The 22,601-nt window shown below is 53.7% G+C and overlaps 1 protein-coding gene across 1 annotated transcript in view; it reads left to right on the plus strand.

The window, feature by feature from the left end:
- The window catches only part of SLCO2A1 (solute carrier organic anion transporter family member 2A1), an 89,451-nt gene extending 71,900 nt beyond the window's left edge, over window positions 1-17,551 (plus strand). Inside the window, exons 7-15 of the mRNA XM_029938766.1 lie at window positions 921-1,057; window positions 2,765-2,843; window positions 3,379-3,543; window positions 4,586-4,775; window positions 6,455-6,620; window positions 8,936-9,099; window positions 12,413-12,477; window positions 14,888-15,011; window positions 15,624-17,551. Of these exons, the coding sequence (XP_029794626.1) occupies window positions 921-1,057; window positions 2,765-2,843; window positions 3,379-3,543; window positions 4,586-4,775; window positions 6,455-6,620; window positions 8,936-9,099; window positions 12,413-12,477; window positions 14,888-15,011; window positions 15,624-15,744 (1,211 nt within the window). The 3' untranslated portion in view covers window positions 15,745-17,551. The remainder of the gene's footprint in view (window positions 1-920; window positions 1,058-2,764; window positions 2,844-3,378; window positions 3,544-4,585; window positions 4,776-6,454; window positions 6,621-8,935; window positions 9,100-12,412; window positions 12,478-14,887; window positions 15,012-15,623) is intronic.
- Window positions 17,552-22,601: the final 5,050 nt, after the last annotated feature.

The following is a 22,601-nucleotide window of genomic DNA, read 5'->3' on the forward strand; positions in this document are numbered from 1 at the left end:
GCCCATCTCACAAAGAATGTAGACAGGTGTTAAACCCACCATGCTGCCAGAATCCACAGACTCCTGTTCCTGGGGACCTTCAGACCATGATGACTTCCTTGAGGTGTCTCTTGCCTTTACTTCACATGACAAGGAAAAGCCAGGGGGAGCTTTCTGCCTCAGGGTCAAGCCATCTTCTCCCTTTTACTGACATTTCCTGAGTTGGTTCTTGCCTCTTAGTTGCCCAAAGAGACTAGTAGCTGAGCTCTCAGTACCAGGGACAGTGCCTAAAGATGCCTGTCATTGTTGGGCTGAGGGCCGTATGGCTACCTTCTCCCCGTCTCTATGCCATGTCATTTCTTTACAAAGAGAGACACATGACAGACTCTCAGATGTGGTTGGGAGACATGGCAGGAAAACCATTTCCTTTGGAGGCCGAGGAGCCCATTCTATTGATGGTTGTTCCTTCAGGCTCCTCCTAAGGACTGTGGGGCCTTCCTTCTTAAGGATCAGTAAAGTTAAGAGGCAGTAGCATCCAGTGGTTAAGAATGGTTAAAACTGACTGATCAAATGGCACTCATTACCTTAATCTTGCACTAGGGCAAAGCTGACTTCTCTGGTCCTCCATGTTCTGAATGGTTGGAGGAGAATGGACACAGCTTCCTTCACTATTATTCCGAACAAGAGTTGGGAATAAAATAAGGTGAGGCCAAGGTTCTTATTCCTTTGGCCTGGGGATTCTCTGATGCTCCTGAGGGGCCACCATGCTCTGGAGACCAGATGGCCTGGAGAGGGAATGTTGTCTTGACCCAGGTTCTAGTTCATGGCTTACCTCTTCTCTATTGTGGGAGGAAATTTCCCCTGATCAGAGGCCCTTGTTCCAGCAAAGTGAGATCCTGCATCCCTCCAGAAAACACTTGTTCCCTTTGCTTTCTTCCCAGCTGCAGTTAACCTGAGTCCTGGAGACCCCCGGTGGATCGGAGCCTGGTGGCTGGGGCTGCTCATCTCCTCAGCCTCCTTGGTTCTCACCTCTTTCCCCTTTTTTTTCTTTCCTCAAACAATGATAAGGGAAGTGGAGGTAAGAGAGCCCCTGACTCTACCTATAGAAGTTCAAGAAAGCCAGGTGTGGGCCAAAATTAAACTGAACTGAGAAGCTACAGCAAGTTAAGCAAATTCTCGGTGAAATCCATATTTCATGATGCAGGACTTTTCAGAGGTTTTAAGGAGGGGAGAGTGCTGGTGAATTCCCAAAAGATGGGTTCTCACCAGTGTCCCCTTACTACCTCACCACCTCATGCATAGGAGGGCTTTAGGGAACGTAGTTTGGGAAACACCGAATTCATCTATACTAGGGTAAAGAGTTAAGAGCTAGTAAAAGCCAAATATATGACCTAGCACCATATGAACCTGCAGGACTGAGTGGGAAGGGGGTCCCTAGAGCTGTAGAGCCTGAGGGTGGCCTGAGAGTAAGCTGACTGAGAGCACATGGACCTTCCGTGTGTCTGCCAGCCCTGTCTGCTGGGAAAGAAGTCAGGAAAGGAGGAGAAAGGAAAACAGAAAAGAGAAGTCTGGGCAGGGCTCTGATGTTAAACTGAGGGTCTACAACATGAAGTTCTGGGGTGCTGCCATGACTGGGTGGCCAGCTGGGTTGAGGTCGGGACTTCTGAAAAGGCCTGTGTAGAGACAGAGTGAGGCTGAACCCCGGGGCAGTGGCTGCTGGACAGCTGAGGCAAGGGCAGGGAGAGATCTTCATGAAGGGGGTGCCGAGGACACAGCAGTGAGCCAGACTGGAGGAGAAGAGGGACCGAAGTTACATGAAGGTTCTGAGCCAGAGCCCCACATTGGCCAGCGAGGTCTAGGCCCCTGTGTGGGAGGAGGAGCAAGGTTAGGAGAGCCTCCGCCTGTCTTGGGGAAGCATTTTGGAGGTTGGCAAGATATCGTGGTGGTTTTGGGGTCAGGGAACCTGAGTCTGAGTCCAGCTGTGCCACTTAAAACCTTGCTGAGTGATCTTGGACAAGTTGCCTTGGGTCTAAGTTTCCTTTACAATACTGGAGATAGAGCATCTGTCTCAGAGGAGGCTATGGGGAGTGACAACGCCTGTGGCACGCTAGACATGGTACCCGATGTGGATGGAGTAAGCACTCAGTGCATGGGAGCTCCCATGCCTGGTGGTGTCTTCCCTCGGGGGGCCGTGCACACCTCGTGTAGGGGTGCAGAGCTATGGCTGACAACTTCGTAAGTGGTAGGTGAGCTCACTGAAGTGGTGGGAGCAGAAAGCTTGGTCCAGGGGCCAGGACTGAGCTTTGGTTGAGCAGAGCTCATCTCAGGGCCCACAAGGAAGCAATGACTCTGTAGAGGAGACAGAAAGAGCGAGCCAGAAACAGAGGTCATTCTAGACCAGTGTATCCCAGAAGCCTACAGCCCCTGGAATCTGAGGGCAAGGAAGAAATGTAGCCATGACAGAGAGACAGGAAGTGAGAGCTGATCAGATACCTTCTGGCATCAGTCAAGGGAAAGTGAGATGTGAATAACATGCCCAGAGGTGTTTCAGGACGCCTTGGCATGGATGTGTTCTGGCCGGCAGCCACAGCTCTGGGCTCACTGACATGTGGTTGCCTCAAGAGAGCATTCTCTGAGCGCCCTCCCCCACCCCAACACACACCTGGGGCGGGCAGCTCACTGCTGCCCATCCCTGAGCCACTGAGACCAGAAGGGTCAAGGGCCCAGGGAAGGGTCATGACAGGGAGCCTGGACCATTAACATTCACCCCCTTCACTACCTTCAGAGGTCTCCCACCATAGCGGACGAGACAAGGAAGATGGACGAGATCAAGCCAAGAAGCTCCCTGCTGGATTTCATTAAACGTAACTGACTGACCCGGCAGAGCCCTGGGTGGGGTATGGCTTGAGGGAGGTTCCAGGGGTTCCCCAGCCCATGTGGTGGTGTGTGTGGCCAAGGGCAGTAGGAGCAGGTGGTCTGTAACAGGCCCATCTCTGGGGAGGGGTTCCGCCGGGGGTCCTGGTGACTGCTTCTTTCAGGTCTCGGGAGACTCCGATTTAGCAGTCAGCCCTGCCTCCATGTTCTGGCCCCCATGTTCTCCCCCCTCCTTTTACATGGAGGTGGCTGTCATGTAAGGAGAATGTTCCCAGTGTCAGTCCTATTTCTATCCAGCCTCTGCCTGGTATCTTCTAGACATGTCCTCATTTTCCGTAGCCCATGAGTATGTTGAGTGGGAGTTGAGCGGCTGTGTGCCCCTGGACTGAACACTCTGGTACCTCAGATCTGCCATGAGAGGGAGAGGAGAGCTGCCTAGAGGAGGAGGAAGGACAGTCACTAGTATCAAGGTCCCCCTGGGATGACATCATGAAGGCTTGACCCCTGACAGCCGTCTGTTTTCAGGGTTTCCCCGCATCTTCCTGAGGCTGCTGATGAACCCGCTCTTCATGCTGGTGGTCCTGGCCCAGTGCACCTTCTCCTCCGTCATTGCTGGCCTCTCCACATTCCTCAACAAGTTCCTGGAGAAGCAGTATGGTGCCTCCGCGGCCTATGCCAACTTCCTCATCGGTGAGTCCGGAGGGTGAGGGCACTGCAGGAGCTGGGGGGGCCTGCCTGAGGGAGAGGCTGGGCCCTCGGCTGCCCATCAGGATGGGCGAGGCCAGACCGGACTCCGCTAAGAGCCAGAAGAGAATGGTGGCCCTGGGAAAGAATTTTAAGAGCATTTTTCCTGGTTAGCCATCTAGAATGTCCTTGGCAGATCTCCAGGGCTCCTATCCTTCCAGGCAGGAGTGGGCGGAGGCTGGGGTCTGCCTTCCTCTCCGTCAGAGGGGCTGGAAGCCTGACAGCCTCCCAAAGGTCCTGACATCATCAGGGGCAACAGAGGAAAGAGGAAAGGTGAAATCTGGGACTAGGCAAAATGCCTCCCAGTTCTCTTCCTTCTTCACCGAGGACTTGAATACATTATCCTGGGTCAGGAGTATGGGGCCCAGTGATTCTCCCCGCTGGCTGCACTTTAGGACCCCCAGAACAGCTTTAAAAAATACAGATACCCAGGCCCCACTCTCAGTCGATAAAAGCAGAATCTCTGGATGGGGCCCAGCATTGGTAGTTTTTGCCAGTTGAGATTGATGTGGTTCCAACCAAGTACCAAAGTGAATTGTTGAGCCCAATCCACAGGTGAGCTTGACCATATGGATGTGGCAAGGTGACCAGGGCCTTGGCTGTGACCTCACCCCTCTAGCCTTCAGGCACCAACTAGCACATCAGGCAGAGAGCACCACCATGTGACTCATGTGGTCACAGTGAGGGTGCAGTGAGGGGCCAGGTAATGAAAAACACTTACTAAATGCATGTTCAGCTCACATCCCTGTGGCTGCAAGGGCCCCCCCTGTTTCTTTAGTCTTTGCACAAGCAGGGCAATCAAGAGAATTCTGTAGATGTGCCTGAAAAACAGTAAGTGCCCAATTAATGTCAGTTCTTACCGCAGCAGTTGAATGTGTCAAGTGTCCCTTTAGGTAGCTGTATCTCCTTGCCCATGGTTCAGCTCAGCGTCTGCAGCTCCCCACACTTCCAGTCCTGTGCACCCAGACTGGCTTCTCTTTATCTGTAGGTGCTGTGAACCTCCCTGCCGCGGCCCTGGGGATGCTGTTTGGAGGAATCCTCATGAAACGTTTCGTTTTCTCTCTGCAAACCATTCCCCGCGTGGCTGCCACCATCATCACCATCTCCATGATCCTCTGCGCCCCTCTCTTCTTCATGGGATGCTCCACCCCCACTATAGCGGAGGTCTATCCCCCCAGGTAATGGGAATGAGAGGTGAGAAGATCCCCTTCGCTGAGGTCAGAGCCTCGACCCGAATGCCATCCATCTTCCTTTCTGCTTCCGCAGCTCTCCTCTCTCCTTTCTGAATTTGATCTAATCTCCTACTTGGCAACTTACAAAATGAGGTCTTAAATAATATGCTCAATTATGAGAAGAAATCAGAGGGTCCTGGTGGGCCACTTGCCATCAGGGTCAGGGTTCTATTTTTGTTTTTGTTTTAAGAAGCACCAAAAACTAATTAGTTTGGTTTCAGGCTGAATCTGTAGGGCTGTGAGCCTCAGGAACCAGGAAATAAGCTATGTTTCCCATCAGCTCTGCGCCAGCTACAATTACAAAGTCTCCTTGGGCAGCTGAAGAAAGATGAGAGAAGGGGACTTGAAAAGATCTGGGAAAGAACAATGGAAGTGATGGCAGGCTCAAAAAAATTAGGGCAGGTGAGGAAGAGGGCAGGTAAAGTACACCTGTCGGTTTGCATAAAACAACCTGGTCCTAAGTTTTAAATCTGGCTTCGTGTTCAGGAAAAGCTTTAGAGGCCCGCGAGGGCAGGGTGCCGAACAAGGAGCAGTTGTTTTTTCCTGGGTGCCCCTTCCAACCGCCTCTTCTTTCACATTTTGTCTAACAAGGTTGCAACATTTGGGCATACTGTACCTTTCCGCCTTGGCCTTTTCTCTTTTTCTCTGAACTGACCTCTTCCGTCTTTGGTGGGTGAAGGAGGGAAGCGGGCCTCGGAAAGGGAGGGCTGCTCAGGGCAGGACACTCCGACCCCCTCCCCAGGCTGCATTGTTCTGCAGGCTGACTTCGGATTGAGAGAGGCTGAGAAGGCTTGGAGTCTCTGGGCTGCTCTCCGGGCGGGGCGGGGGAGGCAGTGGTTAGCGCAGGGCTCTGTCCTCAGACGGGTGAGTCTGCACAGCCCTTTGTAGTTGGGGAAAGTTACTTGTCTCATCTGCAGTTTTCTCATCACAAAAGCAATGGAATTAACTGTAAAGTTGTCATGAAGGCTGCATGAAAAGTCGTGAGCACAGTGCCTGGCACAGAAGAGGCACCCCATTACTGTTAATTATCAGTAGTGTAATTGTTTTAGCAGAGCCCTGGCCTGTGGTTTGTCAGCCTATCCGGACCCTCCCCAGAGATGATCATCAGCCGTGGGGCGGGGGGTGGTGGGAACAGTGAGGTCAGCTGGTGAAACCCCCTTGGGTGTGGCTGGGGGGGGTGGAGCAACCTGGGCAATGTCTCTGTAGACCCAGAGACTGGAGCCCTCTGACCTCAGATTGCCTCAGGGGGCCCCAGCCTTCCCTCGGCCCAAGCATAGATGAAAGAGAAGGGAAAGGGAAACATTGCCCGTGACCCTTGCGTAGCACCTGCCATCTCTTTCATCGGCTGGTTGGGTGTCTTAACATCCTTCTGCTGCATGCAGTTTGCTGGCCAAGCCTTTCCGAGCTGCAGCCAAGGGTGGTGGTGGTGCCATGGGCCCTGACCAGGCAGCCCGTTCACCATTGGCTGCAATAGGCGTCATTCAGGTCCCGGGGTGGCACTGGCCCAAGACAGACAGAGAGGCACGGGCACACTAACCAGGTGGGAAGCTCACACTGGGCTGGCAGGAGAAGACTTCTCTTTGGTCTCGCTTTGTTTGATCCCCCACTTCCTGTTTTGCTGGCAGGACATCAAGTCCTATACATCCGCAGCCTCCTGCCTGCCGCACGGGCTGCTCGTGCCCGGATTCCATCTTCCACCCGGTCTGCGGAGACAACGGAGTGGAGTACCTCTCCCCGTGCCACGCCGGCTGCACCGAGATCAACATCAGCTCAGTAGCCTCCAAGCAGCTGGTAAGGGCAGGAGGAGCCGCATGGGGTCTCTGTGCACAGCATGTGCCCTCGCAGACCACTCCTAGGCTCTGGGAAAGGCAGACTGCCACCCGCCCCACACTCATTCCCAGCCCCTGGCCTCTGGGCCACCCCCGCCCTCTCTCTGCCTCCCTTTCCCTAAGGTCATGACCAGATGCCTACTGCCTAAAGTCAATTAAAGATTGGCTGACGTTCAACAAATTCACATTCCTGAGGCCTAACAATGCTCAGAGCAGAAACAAGCCAAAGCGCTGCTTCAGCTGAGGCCTTTCAGTCTCATCCTGATGGATCCTAATGGGCATCCTGCATCCTGCATCCGGCTGTGTGGAAAGCCACAAAGACAGGCCCAGATGAATTGAAGGCAGAGGGTTTTCTGTGATGTGGACTCAGAAGGTTAGAGCTGGAAGTGTGATCTAGGGCATTCTGGGGGACCTGTAGACCCCCCACATGTGGCCACACAACTGGCCTGAAGTCATGAGCTATTTAGGGGCAGATCTGGGACTCGAACCCAGGACCCTGTCTCAGTCTGGGACACATCTGTTCAAGGTCACATACTTCTGGCCACCAGCCTTCCATGGGTGCAGCCCATATTCACTATGCCCATCTGGGGAGGCTCTAATAGCCTTCCAAGTGCTATGCCTCCTGACTTTTAGGATCAGCCAGCAGCAAGCCAAATCAAGACATTTGTTCAGTTATTCAACAAATATTTAGTGAAAATCCAGCATGGCTACAGGAGTTGAGGATTCAGCAGTGAACTCATCAGATAAGGTGCCTGCTCTTGTCAAGTTTGCATTCTATCAAATTAATGCACAAGATAGTTTTAGAATGTATTCCATGCCACCAAGAGGCTTAAGGGACACAGAGTGCCTAGGGGCCTCCCTGAGGAGGTAACATTATAACTGAACAACCAGAAGAAGAAGACCCTAGGAAGTCCTGGAAGTGAGGCATTCCAGGCAAAGGACCAGCAAGTGCAAAGCCCTAGGGCATGACCTAGCCAGTCGCAGGAGACAGCAGAGAAGGCCAGGGTTAGTGCTGAGAGGCATGTCACACCCAGGCCAAGGCTGGCCAGGCCAGGCCTAGGACTTGGATCTACCTTTTCCTAAAAGCAGTGGGAAGTCTGTTCAGTTCTGCTAAAGATGCCCAAAGGAAAAGAATGCACCTCATTCCTTTAAGCCTGTTTGGAGGGCATGGACAAGGCTAGCCCCCACTTAGCATTATCCTCTGAGAGGCTGCTCCCACAGCCAGCTCTGTGGGCAGAGGGAGGACAAGGAGTGCAGACGAGATGCTCTCTCCTTTGCCTTCTAGTCAGAGGAGTCTGGTGGCTTCTGTGGTTTCCTTATCTTTATTTACTTACCTCTGACTCATCAACTTCCAGAAATCATCTTGACAGGTTTCCAATAACAACACAGATCCATTAGCACAATATCAAGGACAGACAGTAAATTGTAAGGGGAAAAGATCTGTGTTTAAAAAAATCCAGACTGAGAGAAATAAGAGCCATCCTGTATATAACTTATTTCTGAGCTTCCCGGCAGCCAAAACGAAGAGGGTGCATAGTTCCTGCTGTCTGCCACAAGGGGGTGTCCTAGCTCTAAATGCTGTGACATTTAAATGGTCATAGGCTAGTCCATCAGATACTATAAGAGGTAAAGTGAAGATCACCTGTCATGGGCAGTGGCCAGGAAGGCCAGTCTCACAAGAGTTCTGAACCATCTGGACTTGCAGACTTGAGACAGGGACCTCCTTTGCTAGAGTCCTTCACAGACGGGACGAGTTCCACTCAGGCAGAGGCCTAACAGATGAAGAGCTCAGTGGATTCTGCTAGGTTCCCACTGCTGTCTCCTCCGATTTATACCTTTCTTACGTTCCCTGCAATAAGTACACACACAGCAAGAACATCCACCCACAAACCACTGCTGCTGGCCACAGGCTGGCCTGGCCCCGAAGAGAGCCCCCCCAGCCCCTGGTCCCAAGCTGGGGAGGCCTTGCCTGGTGGCAGGGATCCTGCATGTCCTGTTGTGGGTGGAACTGTTGGAGGGGCCCAGCGAGTGCTAGACGACCGATTTTGGTGAAGATGGTTTTGATTGCCCAAACAGAGGTCAGAGGTGGTATCCATGGGGCACCTTAAACCCCTCACCGGGTCTGCTCTCCAGCCTCCACATGCAGCATCGCCCAGCAACCCAGGGCAGAGGGCTCAAAACCTGAGTGGCTCTTGGGCTGGAGTTGGTGCAGGTGTTTCTCACGTGTGGAGGCCAAACAATAACAGCAGATTTCCCCCTCCCCCCCTCCTTCCCAAGACCTATTTGAACTGCAGCTGTGTGAATGGGGCATCCTCTTCAGCCAAGACGGGATCGTGCCCCATCCCCTGTGCCCACTTCCTGCTCCCAGCCATCTTCCTCATCTCCTTTGTGGCCCTCATAGCCTGCATCTCCCACAACCCACTCTACATGATGGTTCTCCGGTGAGTGTGCCTTTCCTGCCTTTCCTGGCCTTCAGAGTCCTTTGAATGCCAATGTGCAGTGCTCTTTGGATGATGTAGGGAGGTGACGCTAATGCAACAATGGGGGGGGCTGGTGAACCAGACTTGGTGTGGAGCCCCTCACTGTGCTGCCTCGGTCTGTCCCAGGGTACCCATATGCCGCAGCCCTGTTGGCGCCTCCACTCTGCACTGAGAGACAGACCCCAGTCCTGGGAGGGCAGACCCATGAACAGTAAAGTCCTGAGGAAGCCAGGCTTCCTGGCTCCACGCTGTAGAAATGCCTGCAGACTCAGTCATATTTAAATCCTGAAGGAATGGAGAGGAAGGGGGAGAATTCAGTTAGATGCACAAAGTCAAGGAAGAAAAATGTGGAAAGTTCCAAAAACAGAATAAAGGCTACGAGAAAGAATGAAGTAAGGAAAGCCCAGTGTGAGGAGCCAAGACCAAGTTCTCCGGTCAGAAGGGAGAGGCTGGCCAAGGTGGGAGGGGAGGGCAGAGGTGTTCCATTACAGTGGCGGTGAAATGTCTCTGAAGGTTTGACAGGGAACTGACCCTTCCTTCACCTCACCCTCTGCAAAAGAGAAAACAACATTTCAACCAAGTTCACCTAACCCACCCCTGCCCGCCTCTTTCCTATCCTCACCCACCTTGAAAGAAGAGAGGGGAAAAAAACACAGGATTTGGAGGCCCAGTGCTAGGGTCAAAGGCCCAGCTCTGCCATACACTGGCTGAGTGCCCTTGGCTGTTGCCAACCTCACCGAGTCTCAGTTTCCTCATTTATGAAAAAAGGTTCATGATACTGACCGCAAAGGACTGGTGTTAGGACCACATGGTAAATCGCTTTGTAAATATAAGGTACCCTACATATTAGTTAATTATCACTATTAACCAAACTCTATGGATTATTAACAGCTAGCTACATGCCAATGACCTGTTTTTCCCAGAGCTAGGAGATGAAGAACAGAAGCAGCCACTTGTTAGAACCTGGGATTTTATCCTAATTATAAATTAGCTTGCAAACTACCAAGCTCCTGTTTTTGTTACTGTTTCAAGGATGCTGGCAGAAGACAGGATATTCTGGTTCAAAAACAAATGACTATTACTCAGCACAGCGAGGAGTGTGAACCTTACACCATTTATCCTTGTGTCCCACATCCCGTGGGGTAACCTGGAGCACCCAGACATATGTTTCACATGCAGTGAGTTTATGAACAGTGAGGAATACTGAGTTTGCTAGAGTCACCAGCTATACAGACCACACCTTCTCTTAGTCTAGGAGAAGACTTTACCCCATGCCCCCAGGTTGCTCATTGTAACCACAACCTGGAGAAATGGGCCAGAAAAAGAGCAGCCAGGACCTTGTGTCCTTAGCTTACTCCACAAGAACGAGGGGATGCTCAGAGCCAGAGCAATCTGCCCCTCCCAACACCATCAGCACCCCCTTCTACCACTCCCCATCCTGTGCATTCCAAGCACCAGTGCTTTCATCGAAGCCCTTGACTGGGGTTACCTCCTGCACCAGGACCAGATGGGCTGTGGAGGACCCTGTAACCCTGAGAAAGATCTGTGGGTGGCCAGGACAAGGAGAGGGAACAGGATAAAGAATTTTCAAATGGAAGTCCCCGAGCAGTCCACCTCCCAGAGGGACAGGGAAGCTGTGGAGAAGGAGCATCATTTCAACCACAGGATGGGCTTTCCTGGGAAACCTCTCCCTTCTAAGTCTGGTCAAGGGCTAAAGTAAAACTGAAGAGGGCCCAGGATCCCAAAATTGTTTAACGATAAATCCCACTGGGAAAGATAAGAGAATGGATGCTATTTAGTGTGAAGAAGGTAAAGCTTAAAGATGACTTCGTAGGTGACCCAAGTGTTCTTTGTACCCTGACCCCCAACTAAGCATGGAAATATAGGCCAGGAGGAAGGTTCACCAGAAATGTGGAAGGAGAGAGTGGGAAGAATGTCTGTCAGAGTTAATTCACCTCCGATGGCAGCAGACACCAGAAGGGGCTCAGCTTGCTCATCAGAAGGCAAACTGAGGTGCCTAAGCCCCATTCAGTTGAGAATCTAGGGGAGTCAGCCCGAGAACAATGACCTTATGAATTGGGCCACGGGAGGGACCTGTAGGTGTAAAGGGAGCATCCATTAGATTGAGATGAGGCAGTTTCCACTGGGGGTCCCTTTCACTGGGCCATCCTTCAGAGGAACCGGAAGAGGGTCCCATTTCACTTTGCTGGCAGGACTGTGGGGCAGAACAAAATGTGTGCAGAGACCTGGAGATTAGTTCTAACTTTCCTTCCTTGATGTCCCCTCAGCCCTGAATGCCCTTCCCCCACAGACACCCACCCAGGAGGGTGGGTTTTCAGAGCACAGAGAAGCCTGGTGCCTCTGCAGGCCACCTCCTGGCTCCCCACCTTGTGGATGGGGTGTCCTCCCTCTCTGCCCCACGCCCACCTGGGATGGTGGGGCCTGGCAATACCACCGCCACATGGCTTCCCCATCTGTCTCTGAATCTCCTCCCTCAGCCAAATACTCATCCCTTCTTGAGGGAAGAAGGGTAGGGGCAAGCCTGGTGACATAATTTCTAGGACCCAGTGCAAATGAAAACGGGAGGCTCCTGGTTCCAAAATTATGCAGAATTTCAAGACAGCCGCAGCAGACCACTACGCCAAACCTGGGGCCTTTCCGAGGGTGGGGCCCTGGGAGGCTGCACAGGCCACATACCCACGAAGCTGGCCCCAGGTAGAGGATTCTTTTAGTCGCACACAGAAGCCTACAGCCCGGGAGCCTTAATTAGACTTTCATCAGAGCTGTCTCTATTGCTATTTACTCTCTATGGGAATTGTTCAGACCTGCTGCTCTGAACACACCCTTCCCCAACCTTCTGTCCATTCCCATCCTCTGCTTCTGGGAGGGGACACTGGGCAGCCCTGAAAATCACAGGCACCAGTGGTTCTCAAACTTGAGTAGGCAACAGAATCTTGTGGAGGGCCTCCACAGCACAGATGGCTAGACCCCACCCCCAGAGGTTCGGATTCTCAGGTGCGAGGTAGGGCCTGGGAGTCTGCATTTCTGACAAGTTCCTGGGGGATGGGGAGGTGCTCACGCCGCTGGTCCAGTGATGATGCTTTGAGAACCACTGATATAAACAACAGGGGGACTTGGCCGAGGCAAATCCAGCTGGCCAGGTGGCTGTCGGGCCACTTGATGGCAGGTTCTGGTATGCTCTGAGGTCAGCCATCCCTGAGCGAAGGCACAGCCCTCAGTTCTCTGGCTGCTGACTTCCAGTTTTCCTTTGCAGTGTAGTGAACCAGGAAGAAAAGTCATTTGCCATCGGGGTACAGTTCTTGCTGATGCGCCTGCTGGGTAAGTGTCTGCGATGCCACCTTCCTTCCTGGGGGGTGGCGTGGGGGCATCCGAGGGCTGTGAAGTGCAGGCTGGGGCTTCGGGCAGCCCTGTCTTGTCTCTGCTGTAAAGAGAAGCTGTGCATAATCCACCATCAGCAAAGGCCAAGACCCTATATGGATGGTTTCCCTGTTCCTTGAGGTTAGGAAAGATTCCATCTATGGCATTAATTCCAAACAAAACTATGTAAGAAAAATGAAAAATAGACACAGCTGAGAATACCTAATAAAGAATTGAAGGCAGGTATTTTTTCATCACTCTCCAAGAACTGGCTGCAGGAACAAAACCCTGCATTCCTGTCCCAGAACAGCAGCTGAGCCCAGCCCTGGCTGCCCTCCCGTTTTACAAAACTCCCTCCTCTTGCCTCTATTCAGCAAGTGTTTCTCAGTGTGGGGGCCCCTCTGCCTGCTGCAGCAGCCCAGAGCCCACGGAGGGATGGAGCTGGGAGAACAGGACCAGTGAGGCTCCCCTCCCACACCGCCCACCCAAGGGCAAGCTCCCTGGGGCATGGGCTGGGGGGCTGGGGCACGCATGGACCTCACTGTCCTTTCCCAGAGGCTTATGCTGGATAGCCCTTTCTTGACACATCCAGGCAGTAATCTGCAGACCCTTGCAATGACAGGTAAACCAAATTAAGGCACTTAATTCAACTGAGTATTTATGAAGGACCCAGTGGGTGCACACTGCAGCAGGGAATATGGTAATTGCCCCAGAGGGACTTCAGCTGCAATGGGAGTGGACTTTCTGACCCTACATGGTGCAATCCCTGTGGGGCCCACCATGCGTGATTATCCAGGAGCCAGGCCGAATTTGGCCCTCCAGTGGCCTCCATTATCGTTCTGGGGTGTGCTGGTGATGTCCCTGGTGGGGCCTGCTGAGCAAGAACCTTTGAGGAATGAACCAGCCTTTTCAACGGGATTTCTCAGACTCGGGCCACTTGCTCCCCTTCCAGCACAGCGCCTTCGGGTCCTGCTCCTCAGGCCTGTATCACCAGCATGGAGGATGCACGGCAGTGGGCTCTACCCTGTCCGGGTGACAGAGGCACTGCCGTCACCACAGCTCCTTGCTGTCATCAGCCTATCACATATGAGTCATGTACAACTTCTTCTGAAATCTCGGCTGGCAGGGAAACCCTGCACTCTGCCCAGCCCAGCCAGCAGCTCGGCCGGGCTCCGAGGAGCTTCTCCTAGCTGCCTTGAAAACAACGACAGCCCCACTGCTCAAAGCACCTGCTGCCTTTGTTTTCCCATTTGAGCTCAGACAACCCCATCTGGGACCACAGTTAGAAAATCCAGGCAGAAGGCATTTCCGTTCATCACCCACGAAGGCAACCCCACTCTGGGGTGGAAAGAAGGACATGGCTAAACCCCAGCAAGTTTTAAGTTACCCACTGAAACTTGGCTGAAAATTTTTCTGGACTTTTTTTCTATTTAGGGAAGCATCCTTGGTGGACAATCCTTGTGGCCAGTTTCCATCCTCGCTTAGCTGGAGATTTGGAAGTGAGCAGGGTCTGAGTAGAGAGGCTGGTTCTCAAAGGTTCCCATGACGGGTGGAGCCACGGGCAGATCTTTCCTCCTGAAGCCGCTTCTCACAGGGCCCTAAAGAGAGGCTGTTCTGAGCACAGGGTTTGGGGCGTGGATCCCGGACAAGCCCCTCCCCAGTCCCGAGACTGCCTAGAACTGTAGCTAACAACATGGAGGTCATTCCGAATATTTAACAGCAGGACGGCATAGCCTCTGCTGGATAAGCCTTGATGCTCAGCTGTGGGGAAGTTCAGGAGGCTGGGGGAGAGCCTCTGAGCAGCCAGGGTGTTGGGGGTCTTGTGGGGGTGCGGACTAAGCCAGTGAGGCAGCCTGCTGTGGTGAAAGATGGGACCGGAGGAAACTAGGGTGCAGAGCCCAGCCCTGACCCTCCTGGCTATACAGCTGTGAGCCAGCCATGCCCACCTTCCGCCTCCTTAAAAGGAGGGCACCCACCCACCTGTGAGGACCTGATGAGTCGATGCCCTCAGGAGGCTCCTGCCACACGGTAGAGGTCAGCCTGTCTCCACTTGGGACCAATCCAGTGTGAGAACTATGTGGTCTGTCTGAGCTGGCATGATGGTGACCTCTGTGACTCACTGCCCTGAAAGGATGGCTCAGGTCCCTTGTCTAAGCCTCTGTGAAAGAGGAATTCATGCTTCACGGAAAGCTATTTGGCTTTCCAAAGTCACTGTGGTTCCCAGGGGTGGGGCAGAGCCGGTCTCATTCCCACAAACCACACAGGGGCCCGGGGTGGGGGGGGGGAGGGGCTCGCTCGTCACCCCGACAGGCGCCTCAGCCTGCAGCTCCGTGTGACCGGACTGTCTTGACTCTCTTCCCGCTGACCCCAGCCTGGCTGCCATCTCCAGCCCTCTACGGCCTCACCATCGACTACTCCTGCATCCGGTGGAACTCGCAGTGCTCAGGGAGGCGCGGGGCCTGTGCCTACTACAACAATGATGCTCTCCGAGACAGGTGAGGGCCTGGCAGCCTGCCTTGGGGGGGTGGGGGGTGGTGTCAGACCCCGGCCCAGAGCAGAGAGCAGCTCTGGCGGGGAAGTAGGGGGTGGCCAGGCTTCTGAGGGAGGGGACTAGAGGGGCACTGCCTGGACAGGGAGCAGGGATCACTGGTGACCGAGGGCCATCCAGGTAATAGAGAGAGAGAGCTAGCCCCTAGTCCACAGTCCCTCAGGAGTCCCTTTGTCAAAGGGAAAGGGACTGGCTAGATCTGAGGTGAGGCCGTGGCTGTGGAATGACACAGGCCAGCTCCCACGGCTCAGAGAGAGGTGGCCCCACGGTGTCCCGAGACGGAGGTCAAGGGCAGGTGGGCCTAACCTGCCTCAGCACCCCTTCCAGCCAACTGGAAGGTGGCGGGAGGGACACTGCATTAGGAACCTCATGCCTACTCCCTGGGAGGCTCTCGCCCGTGGGGCCCAGGGCTGAGGAGAGTGTCCGCAGTGGGGTGGAAGCTGATCCTTCCCTGACAACACGTTCCCCGAGCCACTGGGAAAATGGCGCCATTCTTCCCCATGGCCCTGGGCCGCAGAGCCTCCGCGCCGCCTCACTGGCCCGCCCCCCCGCCGCACAGGTACCTGGGCCTGCAGGTGGGCTACAAGGCGCTGGGCGCGCTGCTGCTCGTGTTCATCAGCTGGCGCGTGAAGAAGAACAAGGAATACAATGTGCAGGAGAAGGCCGCGGGCCTCATCTGACCCTGGACGCCCCGCCCGGCCGCTGCCCTGCTCCAGAAAGTGGACCCTGCCTCCCCACACCTGCCTGTATTCACTAATGTTAACACATCACTTCCTTTTTGTTTTTTAAATAAGAGAGAAAAGCCCAGTCACCGTTGGCCTTCCCTGCCTCCTCCTCCCCCAGGATTCCTCAGGTCCACTGCGCACCTGGGCTGGGCGGGCGCTGAGCTGGAGGGCCAGGTCTTCTCTGGAGCCTCAGGAGGCACCCCCGTGTGCCCAGGCTCTCCTCAGTGCTGGATGACCTCCGAACCACCCCCGGCCCCTCGCCAGCCTTGGGAGGTGGGGGTTGGTTTCCAAAGCAAAGAGAGAAAAGGCATATCTTCCCAGAGGGAAAAGGGAGAGGGCTGGGTTATGACTGGTAGCCAGAGCCAGGCTAGAGGAGAGGGAGCCTGGCCGAACCCGCTTTGAGTCTCCGTTCAGCGTCAGCACAGAACCCAGGAGGGACTGGCCACCTTCCTCTCAGATCTTTGCATCCTGCTCTTAAAGGCCGTTTTGGAAGCTGCCATGTTGGGAAGTATGGCCAGTTGGTCCCCTCTCAGTTGCTGCATCCTCAGGCACCAGAGCAGGGACCAAGACACCCCAAGGGTGGGTCATCTAGATGCTATTCACGTTAACTCTAGACCCTTCTGTGCTAAGAAAGCCACACCATGGTGAAAACCCAAGGAGGGCTGTGAAGTGGTCAGTAGCCCAGCCGCCCACGCCCGCAGTGTGAGGACGAGACGGCGCAACTCAGACTGATGAGGCAACCCTCCCCAAGTTCCCTTGGGAGCAGATGAGGTGGCCTCACGTGGGCCTCCCTGTCTGGACCCCACCTGTGTGCCAAAGAGTAAAGACGGGCAGTCCAGACGTCAGCAGAGCAAGTGATGAGGCCGAGGGATGTCACGGGCAGCCACGCTGGACGGTGAGCGGCAGCCCCCAGAATAGAGGCCAGCGGGGCCGGCCTCCCTGGTTCCAAACAAGCTTGTATTAATATTCTCAGCCTCTTCTCATTGCCCCTCTGTGGGCCTGGGGTGCACTACCCCACTGCTGTGTGGAAAAGGTTCAGAGCTCAAAGTCCACAGAGGAAGCCTTTCATCAACAAGTATTTTATTTATTGCAAAGCAGCTTTGTGCAAGCCAGTGCTAGTACATGGTGCTCCACCGAGCTTTCCTGAGACCTCCCCTCACCTCCCTCCGTCTACACTGGGTCCTGTCCCAGAGTGTGCTCGGTGGACAGCAGCAGGAGAGAGAGGCACAGCATGAGTCCAGAACTTACCACCAGGATCTTGACCATCCATGTTCTAGCAGGTCACCCCTGCACCTGGCCCTTTGCCAGATAGACACCTGGCTCACCATGTCCTCTGGGGCAGCTGGCAACTGGCTATTGCCATGCATGGCCCTCTTGAGTGCCACTCCTCTTAGAAGAACCCTCCAGAAGCATACCAGAAGCCACCTCTGAGAATGGCTTATATGGTAGCGAGCCAAAACATGTATGTCAGTTAGACATCACCGTTAGAGATGGCCTTTTCTCCAAAGCCACCATTCTTATTTCCAAAGCTCTCAGGAAGGAAGGAAGGCTCCATGCGACCTCAGGGGCCAGTTTCAGCATTTAAAAGGGTTCTGCTTGGAAAATGGTTCTTGCTGCAATTTAACCAAATTCTGAAGGCACTACCTTCAGCTGATCTCATGAACATCAGATGCCAACCTGCGGATTCTGGAAGATCGGTTGCCCTCCCAAAGCTTTATTCTATTATGATATTGCTATTAATATATTATAATTTTGCAATTGGTGTAACTTGGTTATGAATTTGTACTGTCATGTGTGTCTGTCAGAGAGCCGATAGGACCTGCACTTTCTGACCAGAGAAGGTGCCCAAGCCACAACCTCAGGGGCCCATGGCCATGGAGATTGGAGATAACGCAACTCTCAACCCCTTAGCCTGGTACAGAGCAGGCAGCAGACGCTTCCTGATCCTTCCCTGACATTCTGCAGATACCTGTCAGAGCCTACAGTGCTGGGCTCTCAGGAGGCCTGACTCCTGCCTGAGTTTATATCCATAAGTGGAATTGAACACCAACAGCTAAGTCCATGACACAAATCAGAATTAATATCATAATCGTCATCGCTCACTTGGTCACAGCCAGTGCTACTGCTCCCCCAGCAAATCTATCCTCCTGACAGCCAGCAGAGAATGTAACGGTGTCACCTTCATTTCACTTCTAGAGCAAAGCTGAAGGAACTTCCCGGAGTGCTGGACCCTCATAGAGGATGTTGTTAAAATGCAAATTCCCAACCCCTCCAGCGAGCCTCCGAGTCCATCTCGGTGGGTCTGCGGGGGTTCAGGGGTGGCACTCTTAACTGGCCCCTCCTGTGAGGTCGATGTGGGTAGTCTCTAAACCCTGTGTGGTGGACCATCAGTGCAGCAGAACCTTGGGGATGCCCACTTGTGCCTAGGCCACTGAGGAATTTAGGCTCTGTAGGCCTTTGGTAAATAAAAGATGAGTAGAGAAGGGGTGCCTGTTACTCTGATTTCCTGGGTGGCTGAAATCAGAAGGCAGCCAACAGTCTGAGAGCTCACATTTATATTAAGTTCTCACCAGTACTGAGAGTGGGATTCTCACTCTCCAAGTTTAAGTGTGTTAAAAAAAAATAAGTCACGATTATTCTTTAACTCAGTGACATTTGATTTCTAGTTGTCATCCTGACGGCTGGCTGGAGATGTAGCACCAGCCATCCTCAGGTCTGTTTCCCAGAGCTGTCCACGGGCAGTTGGGTCCTGCCGGTGGGAGTCTCTGGTCCCTTCCCAAGCTAGTTGCCCTGCTTCCCCCCAAGCCTGGAAACCCACGGGGCCCGCCTACCCCAGCTCAGACTTCCCCCCACCCAATCCTAGGAAGCCCACCCCTCTGCCAGCAAAATCCAGCCTCTCAAGGACTGAACAAAAAAATCCAAGAAAGGAAGGGTCTCTAGGAACTTTTTTTTACCTCATCCATCCTGGAATCTTCTTTGCATAGGAGAGGGAAAATGCAGTGAAAATCAAATACCATATCTTCATAAATTATCCTTTGGCCTAAAGCCCCCCGGGTGATCCTCATCACAGCCCCATGAGGGAGGCCAGCCTGGTCCTATCACCCTACTTGAAGATGAGGAACCTGAAATCGAGGAAATCATTATGGCCAACTTAACACCTGGCTGGGTCTGGACTTAAAGCAGGCTGTCCAGATCTTTCTACTCCAGCCCCAGCCCCAGACCCCCTATTGAGTTATCCTGCTGAAATGGTGGAGAGGCCCCTCTATTCCCATGGACCTTCACTGACCCACGGAGGGAGGTGGGGGAATCTACTGAGGCTGTGGAGTTGGGAGGACCTACTTCATTTACTCACCCACCTTCTATTCAGTGGCGAGAACATCACCCTCGCTCATGAAACAGGCCGATTTAGCCTGGCAGCACCGTGAGTTAAAGGAGAGCTGCAGAGACAAGGGGCAAAGAGGAAAAAGCTTTCGGGAGAAAAGGCCCTGAGAGAGCTGAACACAGACCCACAAGGGAACACCCCCACCTGATGATAGGTTAGCAGATTCCCACTTAGGAATCAAAGTCCTATTGTGGTTGTTCTAACTGTTCTCTACGATGGAGAAATACAGTGAAGCTGGGGGCTGAATGCAGTCTGTCTCAGGTTGACATTAAAATATCATGTTACAGATTCCCAAAGTGAGAGATTGGCAAGGGCTGTGTGTGTGTGTGTGTGTGTGTGTGTGTGAGGGAGAGAGAGAGAGAGACAGACAGACAGACAGATAGACAGACAGGGATGGAGAGAGAAACCCTCCAAATCTAAAAGAGAAATCCCATCTTTCACAAGCACGGGAACTACATACCTGGGAAAAATGTCCACCTCCTGCCAACATCACCCGATTCATTATAACCTTTCCTCAGAGATTAAATATGTAAACAGGTCATGGGCAAGCCCTTGGCAAATCATAAGTGAGAGAAAGTTTTTCTCCCATGACACATCCTGCCATTCGTCCCTACGCTACACCTGGGTCAACCCAGCTTGCTGAAGTCCCTGCGCCCCCTCCCCCGGGCACCTGCCACACCTCGATGACAATAACAATAACTAAAATGTGCACGGGTCTTTACATCTCCCAAAGCCACCATCCATTCCATCACTCACCTAACAAGCTCCTCTAATTGGAATTCAGTCAGGACAGGCTTGGCTATGCTGTGGTCACCTGACCAAGTCACGTGACATGACAGGCGTTCCTATCTTGCTCTCCTAAAGTCCACTGTGGGTCTAGGCGGCTCTCCGGGGTCAGTAATCCAGTATTCCGAGGTCCCTCCATTTCATAACATGCCACCACAATCGATGAGCCAGGGACAGAAGATCCTCGAAGGTCTCGCACTGGTAAGTAGATGTTGTGGCCCAGAGGTAACACGCTTCGCCTCTGCTCTCAGCCTGTTGGCCGGAACTTGCATGTATGTCCCTGGCCGAACTGAGGGGTGGGGATAGATAATCCTGTGAGTGCAGAAGAAATAAAAAGCAGATACGGACAGTACTAGAAGCTTCTACCACTGGGGGCGAACCTGGGGGGCATGGGTGCTCCCAAGGACACTTAGGCCAGCTTTGTCAGGCTGTTAGGGAGGGGGGAATGCTTTCCAAAGGAGGCAGCATCGATGCTGGCTCCCAAAAGGCGACGAGATGATTTCCAGGCTAGGCTGAGCCAGTGGACAGTTTGCAGAGGGATAGGGAGGTGGGGAAGGAAGTGGAGGAAGCAGAGCTGGGGTGGCAATTGAGAGAGATACAGAGTCAGGGAAAGGTCCCCTTGAGACCGAAGGGATTTTCTGGGCAAAGAAAGGGCCAAAGGACTAGAGAGTCTGTGGCGTCAAAGGCAAGTACAGCTGCCTGAGCGACCCTGGGAAGGAGGTGGGGATGAGCCATTGCATGCTGGGAGACTGTCACCAGAGCTTCCACCAGCCCTGGAAGGTCAATATGGCTAGTCCTATCCTGCAAGCGGGGAAAATGCGCCCGCTTCTAGTTATCACTTGTGTCTCCATTTATTCATTTAGTATCTGATACAGATGAGGACCAAAGATGACCAACACATGGTTCCTAGCCTTTAAGGGCATAAGACCTTAACAGAGGGCAGAGTTCAAGTGCTTTGAGGTCATTTGGCTGAGAGATCAGAGAAGGGGGTTGATGCTCATCATGCAGGATGGACTGGATCTCAAGAGACTCCAAGATGCAAAGACACTTCAGGCAAAGAGAAGGAAGCAGGAAAACCAGGGCAAGTTCTGAGAGACCACCGGACACAGGACCATGAAGGAGATCAGAGATCAGGCTTGGAGAGGCAGTCAGGTCCAGGCTTAGAGGCCCCTGGAGGGTCTTGAGGGCTGGTTTACACCAGGCTGTGAGTGGTGGGGCCAGCTTACCCCCGGCTCAGGGGTCAGGGCCCCAGCCAACGGATCCCAGGAGGGTGCTCTTAGCTCAGAGTCCCCTCCTGGAGTCTACACTGGCGGGCTCCTTGTGGGCTATGTCATACCCTCGGGGCTGTCCATTCCACACTCCCAGCACTAGCACAGGGAGTCCTCACCTCCTGTGCTTGAAGGAGCCACCCATTTGCAGCCTTCCAGTCAGCCAAAGGGTCAAGGCTGCCCCAGCCCAGGACGGGGTGGAAGCTACTCTATCCCCATCCTTTCCCTCCCACTGCCTCTCTCTGCCTGTCTGTAGCCCGAGGCTTGGAACTGGGAATCAGAGAGGCTTAGTCTCAAGGCAGAATAGAGTAACTAATTTAAAGGGGCATCTGCTCAGTCCCCCACTGTTGCTAACCTACCCTTCCCTTTACTCGGTCATCCATTAGTGTGAAAAACACGAGGTATCCCTTTTTCCAGACACCAAATCCATAAAGGTGACCTCAGAGATCCCAGATAGGAACCAACATTTGTTTAAACCTTGGTCCTCATTACAACTCACTACCCCTAGTTTACAGAAGAGGAACGGAGGTGTCTGGATGAGACAGAAGCTCTCCCTTTGCGTCCACCCTGGCAAAGGACCCAGGCTGATTTCACAGTTCCTGTCTGGCCTCTTGATCCAATCAGCCTCACCAGATACACTGATTCCAGAAGAGCTCCAAAAACCGCAGTTTCAGCAGCCTAGGTGTGTTGAGCGCTCAGACGCCGTCCCAGATGCTTTAGACAGGTTTGCACCTAGACACGTCACCGCAGCCCTACGAGATGCAATTGATTTCGTGCCATTTCACAGACCAGAAAGGAGCCTGAGGCAAGGAGGACTGCAGTCTTGGCTGCTTTTCCCTCCTTTGCAACGAGGTGGCGTGCGCCGGGAGTGCGCGGGCGCTGAGGTCTGCAGAGAGCGGCGCCCCGCAGGGGCCACTTGAGCCGGCCGCGTGGCAGTCGGCCACCAGAGGGCGCCCGCGTCCCCGGGCCCGGGCCCTGCGCAGCCGGGAGGAGGTGCCACGCCCCGCCGACCCAGGAGATGCGCGGCCAGGCAGGCCCGGGGTTCCAGCCGCCCAGCTTCCCAGCCAGGCGCCGTCGGTCCTGAGGGGCTCCTCACATCCATCCCACTTCGACCACCAGAGCGGCCCAGGGTCTGGGCACCCGCTTACAGGTCACGGCCTTGAGAAAAATGTCCTTCTCTCCTGCCCCGCGACAAAGCACCTTTTAGTTTGTTTATCTGTATTCAGGACGAACGTGTAATGAACCCATTAAAGGACAAAGGAAGCAAAGAAAAAGATGCCGGGAAGCACCAAAATGTGCACAGGGCTTCCAGATGCTCTTGGACTTGTTGTGGGCAGAGGGTTCTCTCAGATGCGGTCATCACAGCGTCACCCTCC

This window comes from Suricata suricatta, chromosome 5, assembly GCF_006229205.1.
Source record: "Suricata suricatta isolate VVHF042 chromosome 5, meerkat_22Aug2017_6uvM2_HiC, whole genome shotgun sequence".
NCBI classification, from domain to species: domain Eukaryota; kingdom Metazoa; phylum Chordata; class Mammalia; order Carnivora; family Herpestidae; genus Suricata; species Suricata suricatta.